At 43.3% G+C, this 13206-nt stretch overlaps 1 protein-coding gene across 2 annotated transcripts in view; it reads left to right on the top strand.

Annotated features, from left to right (window-relative positions):
* The window catches only part of ABCA1 (ATP binding cassette subfamily A member 1), an 81865-nt gene that overhangs the window by 32628 nt on the left and 36031 nt on the right, over window positions 1-13206 (top strand). For both annotated transcript variants that reach the window (XM_018086003.2, XM_018086002.2), the window contains exons 6-7: window positions 2158-2279; window positions 6399-6590. In XM_018086003.2, coding sequence (XP_017941492.2) covers window positions 2158-2279; window positions 6399-6590 — 314 coding nt within the window. The remainder of the gene's footprint in view (window positions 1-2157; window positions 2280-6398; window positions 6591-13206) is intronic.

The raw sequence follows: 13206 nt of genomic DNA, 5'->3' as shown, positions 1-13206 counted from the left end.
ACATCTGATCTCTGCATGCCAGTGTGCTTTCAGCCAGCCACCCCTTTGTCCATCTGAGTTTCTGAACAGTAGATGATCTCACCAAAAAATAAACAAGCTGCAGAAGTGCTTAGGGAGTTTGGCGCATTTAGGAATTAACCAAGGAATCGGGGTGTGGGGGGGGGGGAATTTTTCCTCCAGCTACGGCGAAGCAGGGTGCTTCAGCTGGAAAGAAAAGGACGTTTTTGTTATTGCAGGAGCCGGCTCTTTTACCAGCCTTTCCCCGGGCTGGGAGTGGGGGGTGATGGTTGATTATTTTTTTTTTTGGGGTGGGCTCAGTGGGGCGTTTGCACGGCACGTTCACGAGTGGGTCCTGCTCCGTGGGGAGAGCGAGAGAGAGAGAGAGGAGAGGGCGAGGGAGGAACTTTTTCGCCCCAGAGTAACCTCCGCGCCGCCTCAGCAGAGGCGGGTGATTTACTTTTTTTTTCGCCGTGGAACAAAAAAAGGCAGCGGGGAATTTGTAACTGGATATGTGGATGAGGGAGCAATGACCGTCAGTAACCCCGCGCGCTTCGTGCCGCGGGAGCGGAGCGTGTGGATTCATTCCTTGGATTCGTTCCTCCCCCCGACGGCTGCTCCGCCCGGCTCCGGCCGGGAAGCAGAAGTGGCACCCGAACCACCGGTCCCCCTGCTACAGCTGTTCTCTGTAGGACGAGGGGGGAAGTGCAAACTCTTAGTTCTCCCGTGTCATTACTTTCTCTGTAGGGCTGGCTCGTTGTTTCCCCACTGTTTGCTCTGGGCTGCTTTCCTAGAGTGGTAAAAAAACCCAACCAACCAAACAAAAAAAAAACCAACAAAAAAACAGCCTTGCTGGTTTTGTCTTAGCTCAGCCTGGAAATCTTCACCCTGGTAAATCCTGTGGTGCTTGCTCTCTCTGCCTCCTCCTGGCAGAGCTGCTTTGCTCATCGCTGCTTGTTTGCAGAATCACAGAATATTCTGAGTTGAAAGGGACCCGCAGGGATCATCATGTCCAGCTCTTAAGTGAGGCCCATAGGGGGGTCAAACCTGCTGTCTTGGTTTTATTAGCACCATCATGAAGGTAATAGGGTCCTCTCTCTCTTAAAGAAAATAACAAAACCAAAACACAAAAAACAAAAAGAAAGAAAAAAACCCACAAAAAGCCCCAAACAAAAAACCACACACACACCCCAAAAAGAAAAACAAACAAAAAACTCCAACAAAAACCCCAAAACCCAACAAAGAAACACCCCCCCAAATAAACAAAAACCCAAAACTACCCCCCTCTCCCCAACTGAAAAAAGTAACCAAACCCAAACCACAAGACAAAAATCCAGAACAGTGTTTGAGGGTCAGTTTCTTAAGATCCAGGTTTGTGACTTCAGTAGTGTGCTTGGATTACAATTTCCCTATGGTTCCCCTCTTCTGTGGTGAAGATACGAATTTGTTTTAAAGCCAGGAGGTGAAACACCAATGGCTTGAGAAGGTGTGAAGCTTTTGGGAGAGAAATTGGAAAAAATCCTGCAAATGTTTTTTTTTTTTAATTCCAAGTGGTTAAGATCATTTGCTAGATCTTTGTGCAATTCTATATTATACCTGTGTGTCTGCATATGTCAGACTTCGAAATTTGTGGTAGAGTACATTTACTATTAACACAATTGACTGCAGGATGGTAAATCCCTTGGTAGTCCATGCACCAGCTCAGTCTCATGTTCTGTAGCAACACAGGGATTAAGTGCTAATGCTGGGTTTCAGCCCAGATCAGGGGAAAGCTTGGTGTGTCTTGCTTCTGTGTACATATGTGCAAATTGAGCTGAACTAATGGTGTTAAAGGGAGCTGTTCTTAAAGGTGGGTTGTTGGGGTTTTTTTGTTGAAGTTTTGATTTTTGCTGGGGTTTTTTTGTTTGTTTTTTTTTGTTTTTTTTTTTAATTGGGGGGTGGGGGGACGGGGTTGAGGTCATGACATCATGGATTGACATTTCTGAAGTCTGCAAAGCTTCACAACACTTTGCCAGCAGCTCCTCTTTTCCCTTTGTGCCGTGGTTTGTGTGATTCCCTATCCTCCATTCGTCAGCTTTGCTTTTCCTGTTCAGAACTCCCACATGAGTTTCCTTTTGGCTTTGCCCTGACCAGAACGTTGCTTGTTTTGTCACTTTCCAGACTTGAAACTTCGGGATTTCCTGGTTGACAATGAGACGTTCTCAGACTTCCTCCACCATAACGTGTCCATGCCATCATCTGCAGTAGAGGAGTTACTGAATGCAGGGGTCAACCTCCAGCAGGTAAAGAGCACTTTCAACCACTAACATAATGCTTGTCTGTTGTTTGTTTAGCCATAGTGCCAAGATCCACAGTGCAGAAACCCTCTGAGATAGATGTTGTACAAACACAGAGGAAAACGTATTCCCTGCTTCTCTCTTCCATCCTGCCCTCTCAATTTACTGTCTTATTTGATTGTAAGCTGTAAAAGGACACTGGGAACACATGGGCAAATGTTTTGGTCTGCCTGAGATCTCAGGCTAAACTGAATTTCTTCTTTCCTTTTTTTTTTAGTGTAAGTAAAACATTAATTAGGTTGCTTGTGCTGTTCTAGCTGTTCGGTCACTCAGCTTGGACTGGAGCAGGGTTTCTGTGTGCTGCTCTGCCTTATAGTCCTGTGCAGCAGAAGGAGGTGTGCTTTTAGGTTTGTGACCAACTCTTCAAGACAGACACATTGTATATTATGTACTACCGGAGTCCTGATATCAAATGAGATTCCTGAGCACTCCCATGGAGCCGTAAATACAGCCAGTGGTGACACTGGACTAGAGCTCCTGTCTTATGATGGCTGTCTGCCATTGTCAGGTTCATAACATGTTTTTTGCTAGGCTTGATGCATTAGTCCACCAGCATCCTTTCCAATGCAGAAGTCAGAAGAGACTTCAAAGAAGACCCATGGTTCTCTTGAGGCAGTGCAAAAGATGATATGCAAAAGGAGAAGGAAATCCATTCTGCCTCCCAACTCCGTATCAGATCTTTTCATTGAAGTGGGATGGATTAATAGTCCTTTTAGTCTTTGTTTTCATGTAGTTACAGATACTGTGCTGCTTTGCACAAGTTGTGTTGTTCTTCAGTAAATTCTACCAAGCCATCTGTTTTAGTGCAGTTTGATAGTTAATCCTCTAAGTTAAGGATATGTTCTACTAAAAAAAAATGTGGAAAAAATTTCTTACTCATTTTAGGGTGCAAGTTTTGTTTTATTTGAAACTAATTTGCCTGAAATTCAAGATAGATTAAGACAGAGTCATGGTACGGATGGTTCTGGAAGGATAGCTGGAAGACTTCAGCAACAGCAACATAGTCATTCTTCCTAAGCTGGTGTGGAGAGGCTTTTAAAACATGCAAAAAATCCAGCTCTCACACTTACGTTGTGTGGCTGCCACGTTGTATCAGTTGTACAGGGCAAAGCCAGTGGAAGGCGAAAAAAGCTTAGCTTTGATCTATATAACATGTCTGAAGGGCAGTCAGGGGGTGATTGGTCATCTAGTTCTTCCTTGAATGATTTAAGCTGCGTTCTTGTTTATGTAATTCTTGAACTCGTTCTGCTAGGGCACTGGGAGTGAGGCTGTTAAATCTTAACAGTGTTTCGTGCTCAGGGAGGCAGGGAGAGCTGACAGGGCAAGAGGGCAGTAAGCTGCAGAGCAGTGGCCCACCAGATTTTCTTTGAGCACTTTTCTAACACAGACGGTAACTAGAGATGTAGAGCTCTCTCCTCCTGCAGAATGACTTTATCTGAGTCACAAAATGGACCCCTTTGATTTTGTGGGAGATCTGGGTTGGAGATCTGACCTCGCTGCTGAGCTGACTTCAGTATTAATAGGCAGTAGTTATTAGGTCTCTGTATGGGTGGGTCATATAGAAGGGCCTGTGCATGCAGAGTATGCAAACCTCTCACAGGAAATATAGCTGCCTTCTGTGGTCTGTTTGTGTCCTAGGGTTGTTCAACAAGGCAGGAAGTTATGATATGCTAGCAAGTAAGGAACTGAAGTCAGCAAGGAGATGGGACTGTTCACTGGTGTTACTGTGATGATAGTGCTCCAACGTGCCAAGCTGGGTTGTGTGTCCAGCATGCTGAAATAAGTGCAAATAGATAAAAGCCACCAAAACCTTCTCTTGATGGGCATGTTGCTTCCTGGGGCAGAGTGGCTCAACACTGTTTCTCCATTACTGGCAGCTGAGGGATTTGGAAGGCTCCTGGATCAGCAGTGGGCAGGCAACTGTCTAACCAAGTCTAATATGCTGCTGTTGTCCAGGTGTGGCCACACAGCTCTTAATGTGGCTTGGAGGCAGGAGTAGGTCCTTTCCCTCCAAAAAGTTGGAGGCACAGTGAGGTCCTGGGCCAGGGCTGCAGCATGATGTATTGAATAGCAGTGAGGAGTGAATAATAATGGCCAGTGCATATTCTGCTTGGAGCAAATCTCCCTGTTTCATGAAGCAGGCGCAGTCCTAGGAGAGAATGATGTGACCTGTGAACACAAAACAGTGACCTGTGACTACTTTCAGACACGACCCTGGCATTTTGAGAGTCCTTAGGGGACTTAGTCTGTCACTTAGGATGTATTTTTGCCTGTTGAAGATGCTATGAGTTCAGATGACTGCAGATGGTTAGAGAACTGGTTGGCTTAGCGTGACTGGGTGTTTTAGTTTGGGATGGATGGGCAGAGCCTTAGATTTAAGGTCTTGTGCTGTGGATCTCAGCATTTGGAAGGGGCAGCTTCTCTCCAAAAGAGTTTAAAATCTGAGTGAAAATAGTTGGGCATGCTCAGGATGGTGGAAGGGTTGGTCACCTTCAGTTTTTGTGGGTAATGCTGAGACGCTAGGAGACACTGGTTTTCTATCTGTCCATGCAGGGAAGCTGGTTTAGACTAATTCCAGGTCTCTGGAGTGTTATTTCCATACCCCATTAATATCTCCTTTTCAACATGGCTATAACACTGGTAGTATCTCTGCTGTCCAAAAAAAAAAAAAAGGCAACAAAAAAACCAAACCAAAACAAACCAACAACAACAGCAAAAAAGAAAAAAAATCCCCCCAAAAAACCTCCAAAATTTTTCAAAAGTCCAGCCTTTTTGATGAGAGAGAGCTGATTTATTCAGCTGAGTGTGCAGCACTGAAATATCCTATTTTTGGCATATGGACACAGACCAGAGTTAAATGTTTGCACAAGTGTTGCGTTAAAAATCTTTTGCCTCTCCTGTCAGTTCCATTTGCTTGTTTTCTGAACATAATGTGCTTTTTCCCCTAGATGGTTGATACCCCTTTGGTTTTGAAAGATGAGAAAGTTTTCAGACTTACCAGCACTGTTCAGGAGCTGGTAACTCTTCTGGGATGTAGATCAATCCTCCTGAGTTGTTACTGGAAACTGGGCAATGCATGCCAGGTATTATTAAAGAATAGAAAGAAGAAATGAAGTCTAAAGCTATTGTTACCTGTGCATTTACAATAAAATTGTTCCTTCTGTCTAGCCCCATGGCAACCAAAAAGTCTTGCCAGCAGTAGATTCTGCATTTTCCTTGTTTATCACCTTTCTGAAATGTGCAGCTTTTTTGACATGGACCTGTTTGTTGTTCAGCAAGCCTAAATTCTGTAACTAACCTGATTAGAAGAATCTAGGCTGTAAGGTCTGAAAGGGTCTGATGGTAACACAGAGGGATTTTATCAATTTCTTTCATTAATAAGGTGGTTACTTGTGGGTTAAGAAACATTATCGACGAGCAAACCATTACCTTAAGTAGAATTTGCCTGTGAGGGAAGACTCTAGAATCTTATCTCGTCTGTTGCAGCCAGTAAGATAACTTTTTTTCATTGATATGTTATCTGCTCAAAAACACTGCAAAAGGTTTGTCTCAGCACTTAGTGAAGAGATATTTCAGAGCTAAGGGAGAAGATGGTTCTGATCCAGAACTACACAGCAAATGTGGCTGGCAGATACGTCTGAGGAGTTTGGGACATAGGTCTTTTGCCCTTCGCATACATTTGCCAGACTTGTGTCTAGTCACAACCCTTGTTTTTGTCTCTGTGGCTCAGTTCCCAGAAGACTGAAGGTTAGGCAATGCATGTACCCTTGGTTGGAGGAAATGGCTGCTGTGGAGGACAGGATCACTGCTGCTCTGTGCATGTTTGTGGAGAAGTGAAGAGAGACCTTCCTCCCCCAGGACTTCTCTCCCATGTTCTTCAGTGGGGAAACGTTTTTCTTGGAACTGAGTTGTGTATGAGTCAGGGCTGCTCAACCTGTAGAGAAGAATGCCCTCTTACCTCTATCTGGAAATGTTATGAGTGTTTTCTTTTGTCTAGGCAATAACCAGTTTTTTGCTTGGAGTCTTATTTGAAGGGAGACTGACATGCCTTCCTCACTTTTCTAGGTCATTGTGTCTGGTTATCGAATGCGATTGAGAGATCTCTGCAATAACTCAACGTCATCCGAGTATCTTAAAATCCAAAATCAGACGGTGGCCATGGACTCTGAAGCCTTAATTTGCACCTTGTCAAAGGAAAAACTCCATGCAGCTGAGCAAGCCTTCCGTGCTAACCTGAATCCTTTGAAGCCCCTTCAGGTGAGTTCACTGGTCCTACCTGTGAGAGTCTGTCACTGACACAGTGGCATTTTCCAGAGCTTTCAGTCTAGGAACTCATTCGTATGTTTCCAGAGTGAACTGTTCATTGGCAGTAAGAAAGAAGATTGTCTTTATTACTGGAGTGTGAAGAGCATTGCTTCTTCCTGTCATTCTTGCCCTTCCTGTCGCAGTCTGCTACTTGTGGAGCATAAATGTGTGTGGTCTGCAGTTCAGTTTGTCAAGAGGAAAGTGTTTATGCTGCATAGTAACAAACAGGCTCTTGGTTGTCCCTGTGTTTTAGTCAGATGTTGTGTCTTGACTGGAATGGGCCCGGATATTAGACCATTTTGTGCTGAGTGCTAAAACCATCACCCTCTGTCCTTAGCGTGAGGCCACTGAGAGTAGAAGTTTCCAGCCACTGATAAGCCACAACCTTTAAACAGGTTCAATTCGTACAAACTAGAGTCAAGTTTAAAAGTCCTGTTTCAAAAATTGACCAACTGAATGGGTTCTGGATCAAGAATTCGTTGAGCTTCAAGAAAATACATTATTTACAGGGTAATTGGAGGCTGGAGCAGACTTGATCTGGGAAAATCTAGTGATGTTTTGCTACAGATCCACAATATCTGTGAAAATACAGAAGTCTGAGGAATTCAGTGCTGGAAACAACAGTAGAGTGAAGAACAGACCACAGAACCCACTTTGTTACCCACTAAAACAAACATTCTGTTGTCCGCTGTGGAAGAAATAAACACTTCGGCTGTGTGAGTTTTCAGATTTGATGAGCCTTTCAGGACTGAGAGTCATGTACCCCTTGCTTGGCTTTGTCCCCAGTCAAAGAGGGTCATTATCGAGTACTGGAATCATGTGAGTCTTCTGTGCAGCATGTAGTGGTCAGTGACTTCTCTCCACAACCCATCTTCTGTTTTCCATGTGTCCTCCATCTGCATTTTTTCTTTCCTTCTGGAAGAATAAGATAATCATAAGCATGAAAAGATGAGGTAACAGCACTAAAACTGTCCCCATAACAAAGATGGGCTCTTTGGAGAGGAATGGCTGTATGCAGTTTCTTGTCTTCAGTTATATGTATGTGTGCACATCTATACATATATTGCTTTAAGCCATTCAATGATGCTAGAATTTCAGGGTCTGAAGAGGATGAAAACAGCCAGCTGTTGTAATACTTAGTATTGGCTTTCTGGGCCCTGTGGAGACTCAGTTTTGCTTTTCTCATTTATGGAAGTTCCTGCAAGATTGCTGACAGAAGTGGGTACTGAGTGTGTCTGTGCCATTAGGTCTGTGTTGGTTGCTGGTGAGATAAAGCAGTCATAAACCACTCTGTGCCACTTGGCAACAGCAATATAGATTTAAGACATTTATGTGCAATTGTAGGGGACTTCTGAGAAGCTGGCTCATTATCTTGTCTACAAAGGGGAAAAAAAGCTGGAGGACAGAGGCCAGCAGTTCTAAACCTGCTGTGTGTTACTGTCTGGTAAAGGCCCACAGTTTTTCCTTAGAAAAATGTCACAGCGTACCATCCAGTTAAACTGCTGTAATGCATCAGTGAGTGAAATAAAAACTAACTGGCTTCAATGTGTCGGGGCAAAGCGAATAAATTAACTCTAGGATCACGACCAACACGTTCGAAACTTGTGTCTCTAAAGACCAAAAAGTGCGCTGACCTGCAGTAACATCTTTGAACAAAGAGAGAACTTTCTGTTCGTGAACAAAGGACGCTTTTGACACAGCTTATTGAAAGCACTGTGTGTCAAATCTTGGACGTGCACACTGAAGACAGCTTGTACCATATCTACTACAGAGTCTGTAAACCAATAACAACAGTTTGCCCAGAGATTAATTTTTTTTTTTCCCCTTAATCTCTTTGATGTACTTCACAGCAAGTCATTTCAGTAAGTAGAGTAAGAGCCAAGTCAGGTGCAGCTACAACAGCAATTTGGAGGCAGGTTTTTAGTTTGTGTAATGGGACCTGGGCTTCTCTGGTTGCTCCATTTTGTGACTTATGGAGTGGCAGCATCTTAGTGCAAGTAGGGTAGTACAGGGACTGGAAGCTGTGTGCAGGAACTGTGTAAATTCAACACCAAGGGCTCGAATAGTAAACCAGGAGTTTGAGCCCCTCAGATATCTGCGCAGTAAAGTGGCTGTGGTTTCTTGAACTGTCCTAATCCTGAAGACTTCAACTCCTCCTTGTTTTTGTCCCTGTACATTCCTGTTGTTATTCCATCTACAAGATGATGGCAGTAAATTACATCATGGAATTGATCCAAGAGGCACCTGACTGGGTGCTTACACAAACATTTGTGCTGAAATATGAAGAGGAGGGTGCAGTATTGAGATAAGGGAGTGTGTGTGTGGCCTGTGACCCTGATGATGACTCCTGCTGGCTTAAAGTGTGTGTGCATTTGAAGCCTCAGAGAAACTACAGGTGTTCTAGGTAACTCTTGAAAAACTCAGTAATTATTAACAAATTATGGCTTTAAAAAAGAAAAGTGCTTGCTTGGTGAATTGCTTGAGCTGTAAATGCCACAGCACTGTTAAGGACTTTTTTTTAAAAAGAAAGGCAAAAAATAAGCACTTTATATACCTGCTCATCAGTTCTATCCAGAACACCTTGAATGTTGCCCAAAGTGCAGTAGTACAGTTAAAACAAAGAACTTCTAATTAAAATTTTCCACTAGGATTTCTAGCTCTGTCACTCATCCTTTGTATTACTTCGATTTAGCCTTCTCTGCGGGATGAGGAAACAGATCCAAGCACATAGAGGCATAATAGGAGGGTTAAAGGGTGTCTCCTTATTCATTTTTTTATGTAAGAACCTATTTGAGACAGGCTGTTTAGATCAAAACCCAGCAAAATATCTGGAAGTGATCACAGGGCAGCAAGGCAGAGGATCAGCTCTCCTTCTTCTCTAGGTGTTTCAAAAGTCAAATTCCTTTTTCCAGGACCCACGTCTTAGTCTGCGTTCATTCTCTGAAGAGAATGGTCTTTTGACCAACAATAAATACTGTGGGATAGGGGACATGTTGTACAAGATGCAGACACATCTTCTCTTTTTGGGGTTTGCCTTGTGCGCTGGGTGTGGTGAGTGGGACTGAGGTAGGAGAAGCAGGTTTGAGAACAACAGTGAAGCAGTAAGGTTGCAAGCACTCCAAATTTCCTTTCCCTCTTTCTCCCAGTGGTAGGCCAGCAGCTGTCCCATGGAAGAACTACACAGTTTGGGAAAGATTTGCAGGAGCAATGGCATTAAGTCCCCACCCATCCCAACACAGTCTGGTGGGACACCTCTGACTGTCTTATATAATAGAAATACCTGTTTAGACTTGCCTCTGCAAGTTCTCCCCAGTTTAGAATATGATTTGAGGGGGAGGGGAAGGTTTAATGACAATTCAAATTCGTCCTGTAGGATTTCATCTCTGCAGCACTGCCTAAGAAGGGCTTTGCCACACTCAATTCCAGTGAGTAATAAGCCATAAATATGTTGTGGCTTGTGTACTGTAGTGGTCCTTGAAAGAGTGTGGGTGAGCACATGAAAATCCAGTTGTTTTTTTTCCCTTCGTAATATGGGTGGTATTTTGTCAAAAGGTTAGCATGAACTAAGTGTTAGATAATAAATGGCTTTTAGAAAAGGTCTCTTAATGTAAATATGTGCTGCAACTGAACTTGTGGCTTTCCTTGCTCTTTTGAGAGCGTTTTCAGTCAAGCACAGTGATATCATCCTTTTAAGCAGCAGTAGTTTGGGACTTCTGGGAAACAAAAGCAGAAGCTTAAAGCACATGATTTTTCTGCAGAGGCCAGTAAAAAGTTTCTGCTGAGATCAGTATGGAGTTGCAATAACTATTTCAAAGCAGATGTGGCAGAGTGGTCTTTATGAAGCAGAAACAGTTAGCTGTATGATGCAGACTGAATTTTGGTGGAATTTTGTTATGACTTTTCAACACTTTAAACACATGCACTCTCATGTATGTTAGTGAATTGGATTTTTCCATCCCCAGTAAGTCTCAGGTGGATTTATTCAAGGCTTGTCTTGATTGTGCAGTCAACTCCTGTCATCTCAAGTATTTTTCACTATTTAAATCCTGTAACATGCACATACGAGCACACAAAGTCCCCTCAGAGCACTCTGTGCCTCAAGAGTATTATGATGTTGGCTGCCCCAGAAGACAAGTCTAGTGACTTGCTAGACACTAACACAGTAATCATACAGGGCAGTTGTCCTAGTTAGGACAGCTGAGATCAGTTCATCATGGTGGGTGTAACCCAAAACTGTATTCTATAGCCTTCCATGTCATTTCCCAGAAACTAGACTATTGTTGTCAATAGACTATTCGCACCCTCTGCCCATAGAGCATGGTGGGTGTAACCCAAAACTGTATTCTATAGCCTTCCATGTCATTTCCCAGAAACTAGACTATTGTTGTCAATAGACTATTCGCACCCTCTGCCCATAGAGCCTGACTCCTCAGGCTATAAACTAGGTGTTAAGAGGCCTGTGAGATAGAAGGATGTTTCTGTCCTCACACCCTTTGTGAACTCCCCGCCCTGAGGAGAGTACCAAGCATTCCTGCCTGAACTGGAGGATATATAATCTTGGAGTTTTGGAACATTTTTCAAAACCCACTCGTGGGATCCAGAGGACGGCTGCATCTCATCGCTCTCAACCAGACTTAGACCACCACTGGACTGCGATCACCAGTTCTGGCCAGACTGCAGCAGCTCTCCCACCAGCAGGTTCTTCCCCTCTCCCTTTACTTTGGACTCAAACAGGGCCCAAGGAACACCACTTTGTTCAGGCCCCAGGGTACTGGGTTACACATTTGGGTTTTTTGTGGGTTGAGACCAATTGTTTGTTTGTATTATTGTACTTACTGTATTATTTTAATAAATTGTTATTCTGACTTATAATCTCTCCTTTGAGTTGAGTTCATTCCCCCTGCTGGTTAACTTTTAAACCAGGACAGCAGTTGTGCTCAAAACCTGCTAGAACTTTGTCTTTCCACGGTGTGCCTGGAATGGACAGTCGATGTTTTTGCAGCGCTTCACCAGAACAGCCCCAGGATGTAGTGCAGACACCTGCTAAAGCCAGCCTCACAGTAGGACCAGTCTTACTGAAGCTGCCCTGCACCATCTAGAGGTTTCTTATTTATGGACTGATCTACTTAATGAGCCCCTACAAAGTTTTATGTTGCAGGGAAATCAGTGACATGCTCATCTGTTCGAAGAAGACTGGCCTCTGTGACTGATTTTTGTCATTGTCTCTGGAGATGACTTGTGAGAGGCTACCTGAGTGGGCTTTAGCATGCAAGAGGTGGTAAAGAAAATAAAATTTCCTCCATGTCAATGATACCATTGCAAGTTATGGTGAGAAATGAACTTGAAGTGACATGAATTTGTTAGGGAAGAAAAATCAGGGTACTGTGGTGTGAAAGGATAGGTTGGCTGCTCCTCATGTTTCAGAGTAAGGTTTGCAAGCTCCTTGAATCTCCTAAGACTGACATACTGAGTCAGGACAAAGTCTGGTTAAGCTCAGTGTCATTGAGTGATAGCCCTTAATGGAGGCATGTGACAGAATGCAGCCATGGGGCAAATATGTAATATTTCCTCAGTATAAAGTCCTGTTCTTCAGTAGCTTGTAACTCAGACTTTGTCAGCTACTGCTAGGATCTTGGTGTTCAATAGCATTTGGTAAGATTTTTATGTTTAATGAATTCTTTTAAGCCTTTCTCAAACTCACAATACCCTCAGGATTGCATAATAGCTACTGATATTTTTTTTCCATTTTGACTAAGTTGCATATGCAGAAGCTTCTTTTGGTTTTGTTTTAGACTAGTCATTTCACTGGAAGTCCTCCAGTCCTGTAATGTGAGGCACAGTGAACAATCATCCCCAGTTTCCATTCTCCATCCCACTTGTAATTCCACAGACCTCTCATAACCTGTGTTTGTCCTTACAGATCCCATTGGAAGACTTGTGGTCTATTGTTCTTCCAACGAAAACCGTTTTTGCCTTGAGTCACACTTGTGGCCTTTGCTCCTTCAGAGATGGAGAACCCAAAGTTGCACGTAGTTCTTGAGAACCAGGACTGCAGTGTGGATTTATATTGATGTTGATCTGTTTTATCACAGTAATTTTAAGATCTCCCTTTCTGAGTGGCACTAGCTCATTCAGAGTCATAGAAGCGTATCTTAAGGTTCTTCTCCCTTATGTACTTTACTTTGCAGTACTGAATTTTGTTTGGCACTTTGTAACAGTGTGTCAGCATGAAGTTGTTCACTAATCCTTTGCAATTGGATTTTGACTCTTCACTGCTCTGAACCAGTTAGTGTCATCAGAAAACTCTTCCTCATCCACGCTGTCCTCTGAATGCAGTAAGCAACACAAAACTATGTAGATTGAGGTATATGGAGCAGAATAAGCACATCTATTGTTATGCAGGAACCTAGGACCTTCCAAGTCGTTGCTAAAGTGGTAGAGCAGATAATGTAGCTTTGGTATCTGCTAACTGAATTTCTTTAAATGTGTCTTGAAGGTCTAAGCCTGTGGGAATTTTGAATTGCTTTTCTCCTACACCAGTGATGTGGGTTTTATTTGTCCAAACTTT

Source organism: Manacus vitellinus, unplaced genomic scaffold (genome assembly GCF_001715985.3).
Source record: "Manacus vitellinus isolate BGI_N305 unplaced genomic scaffold, ASM171598v3 scaffold_9_pilon, whole genome shotgun sequence".
NCBI lineage: Eukaryota > Metazoa > Chordata > Aves > Passeriformes > Pipridae > Manacus > Manacus vitellinus.
The sequence above is the reverse complement of the archived record's forward strand: the minus strand, read 5'-3'. Positions and strand labels throughout refer to the sequence as shown.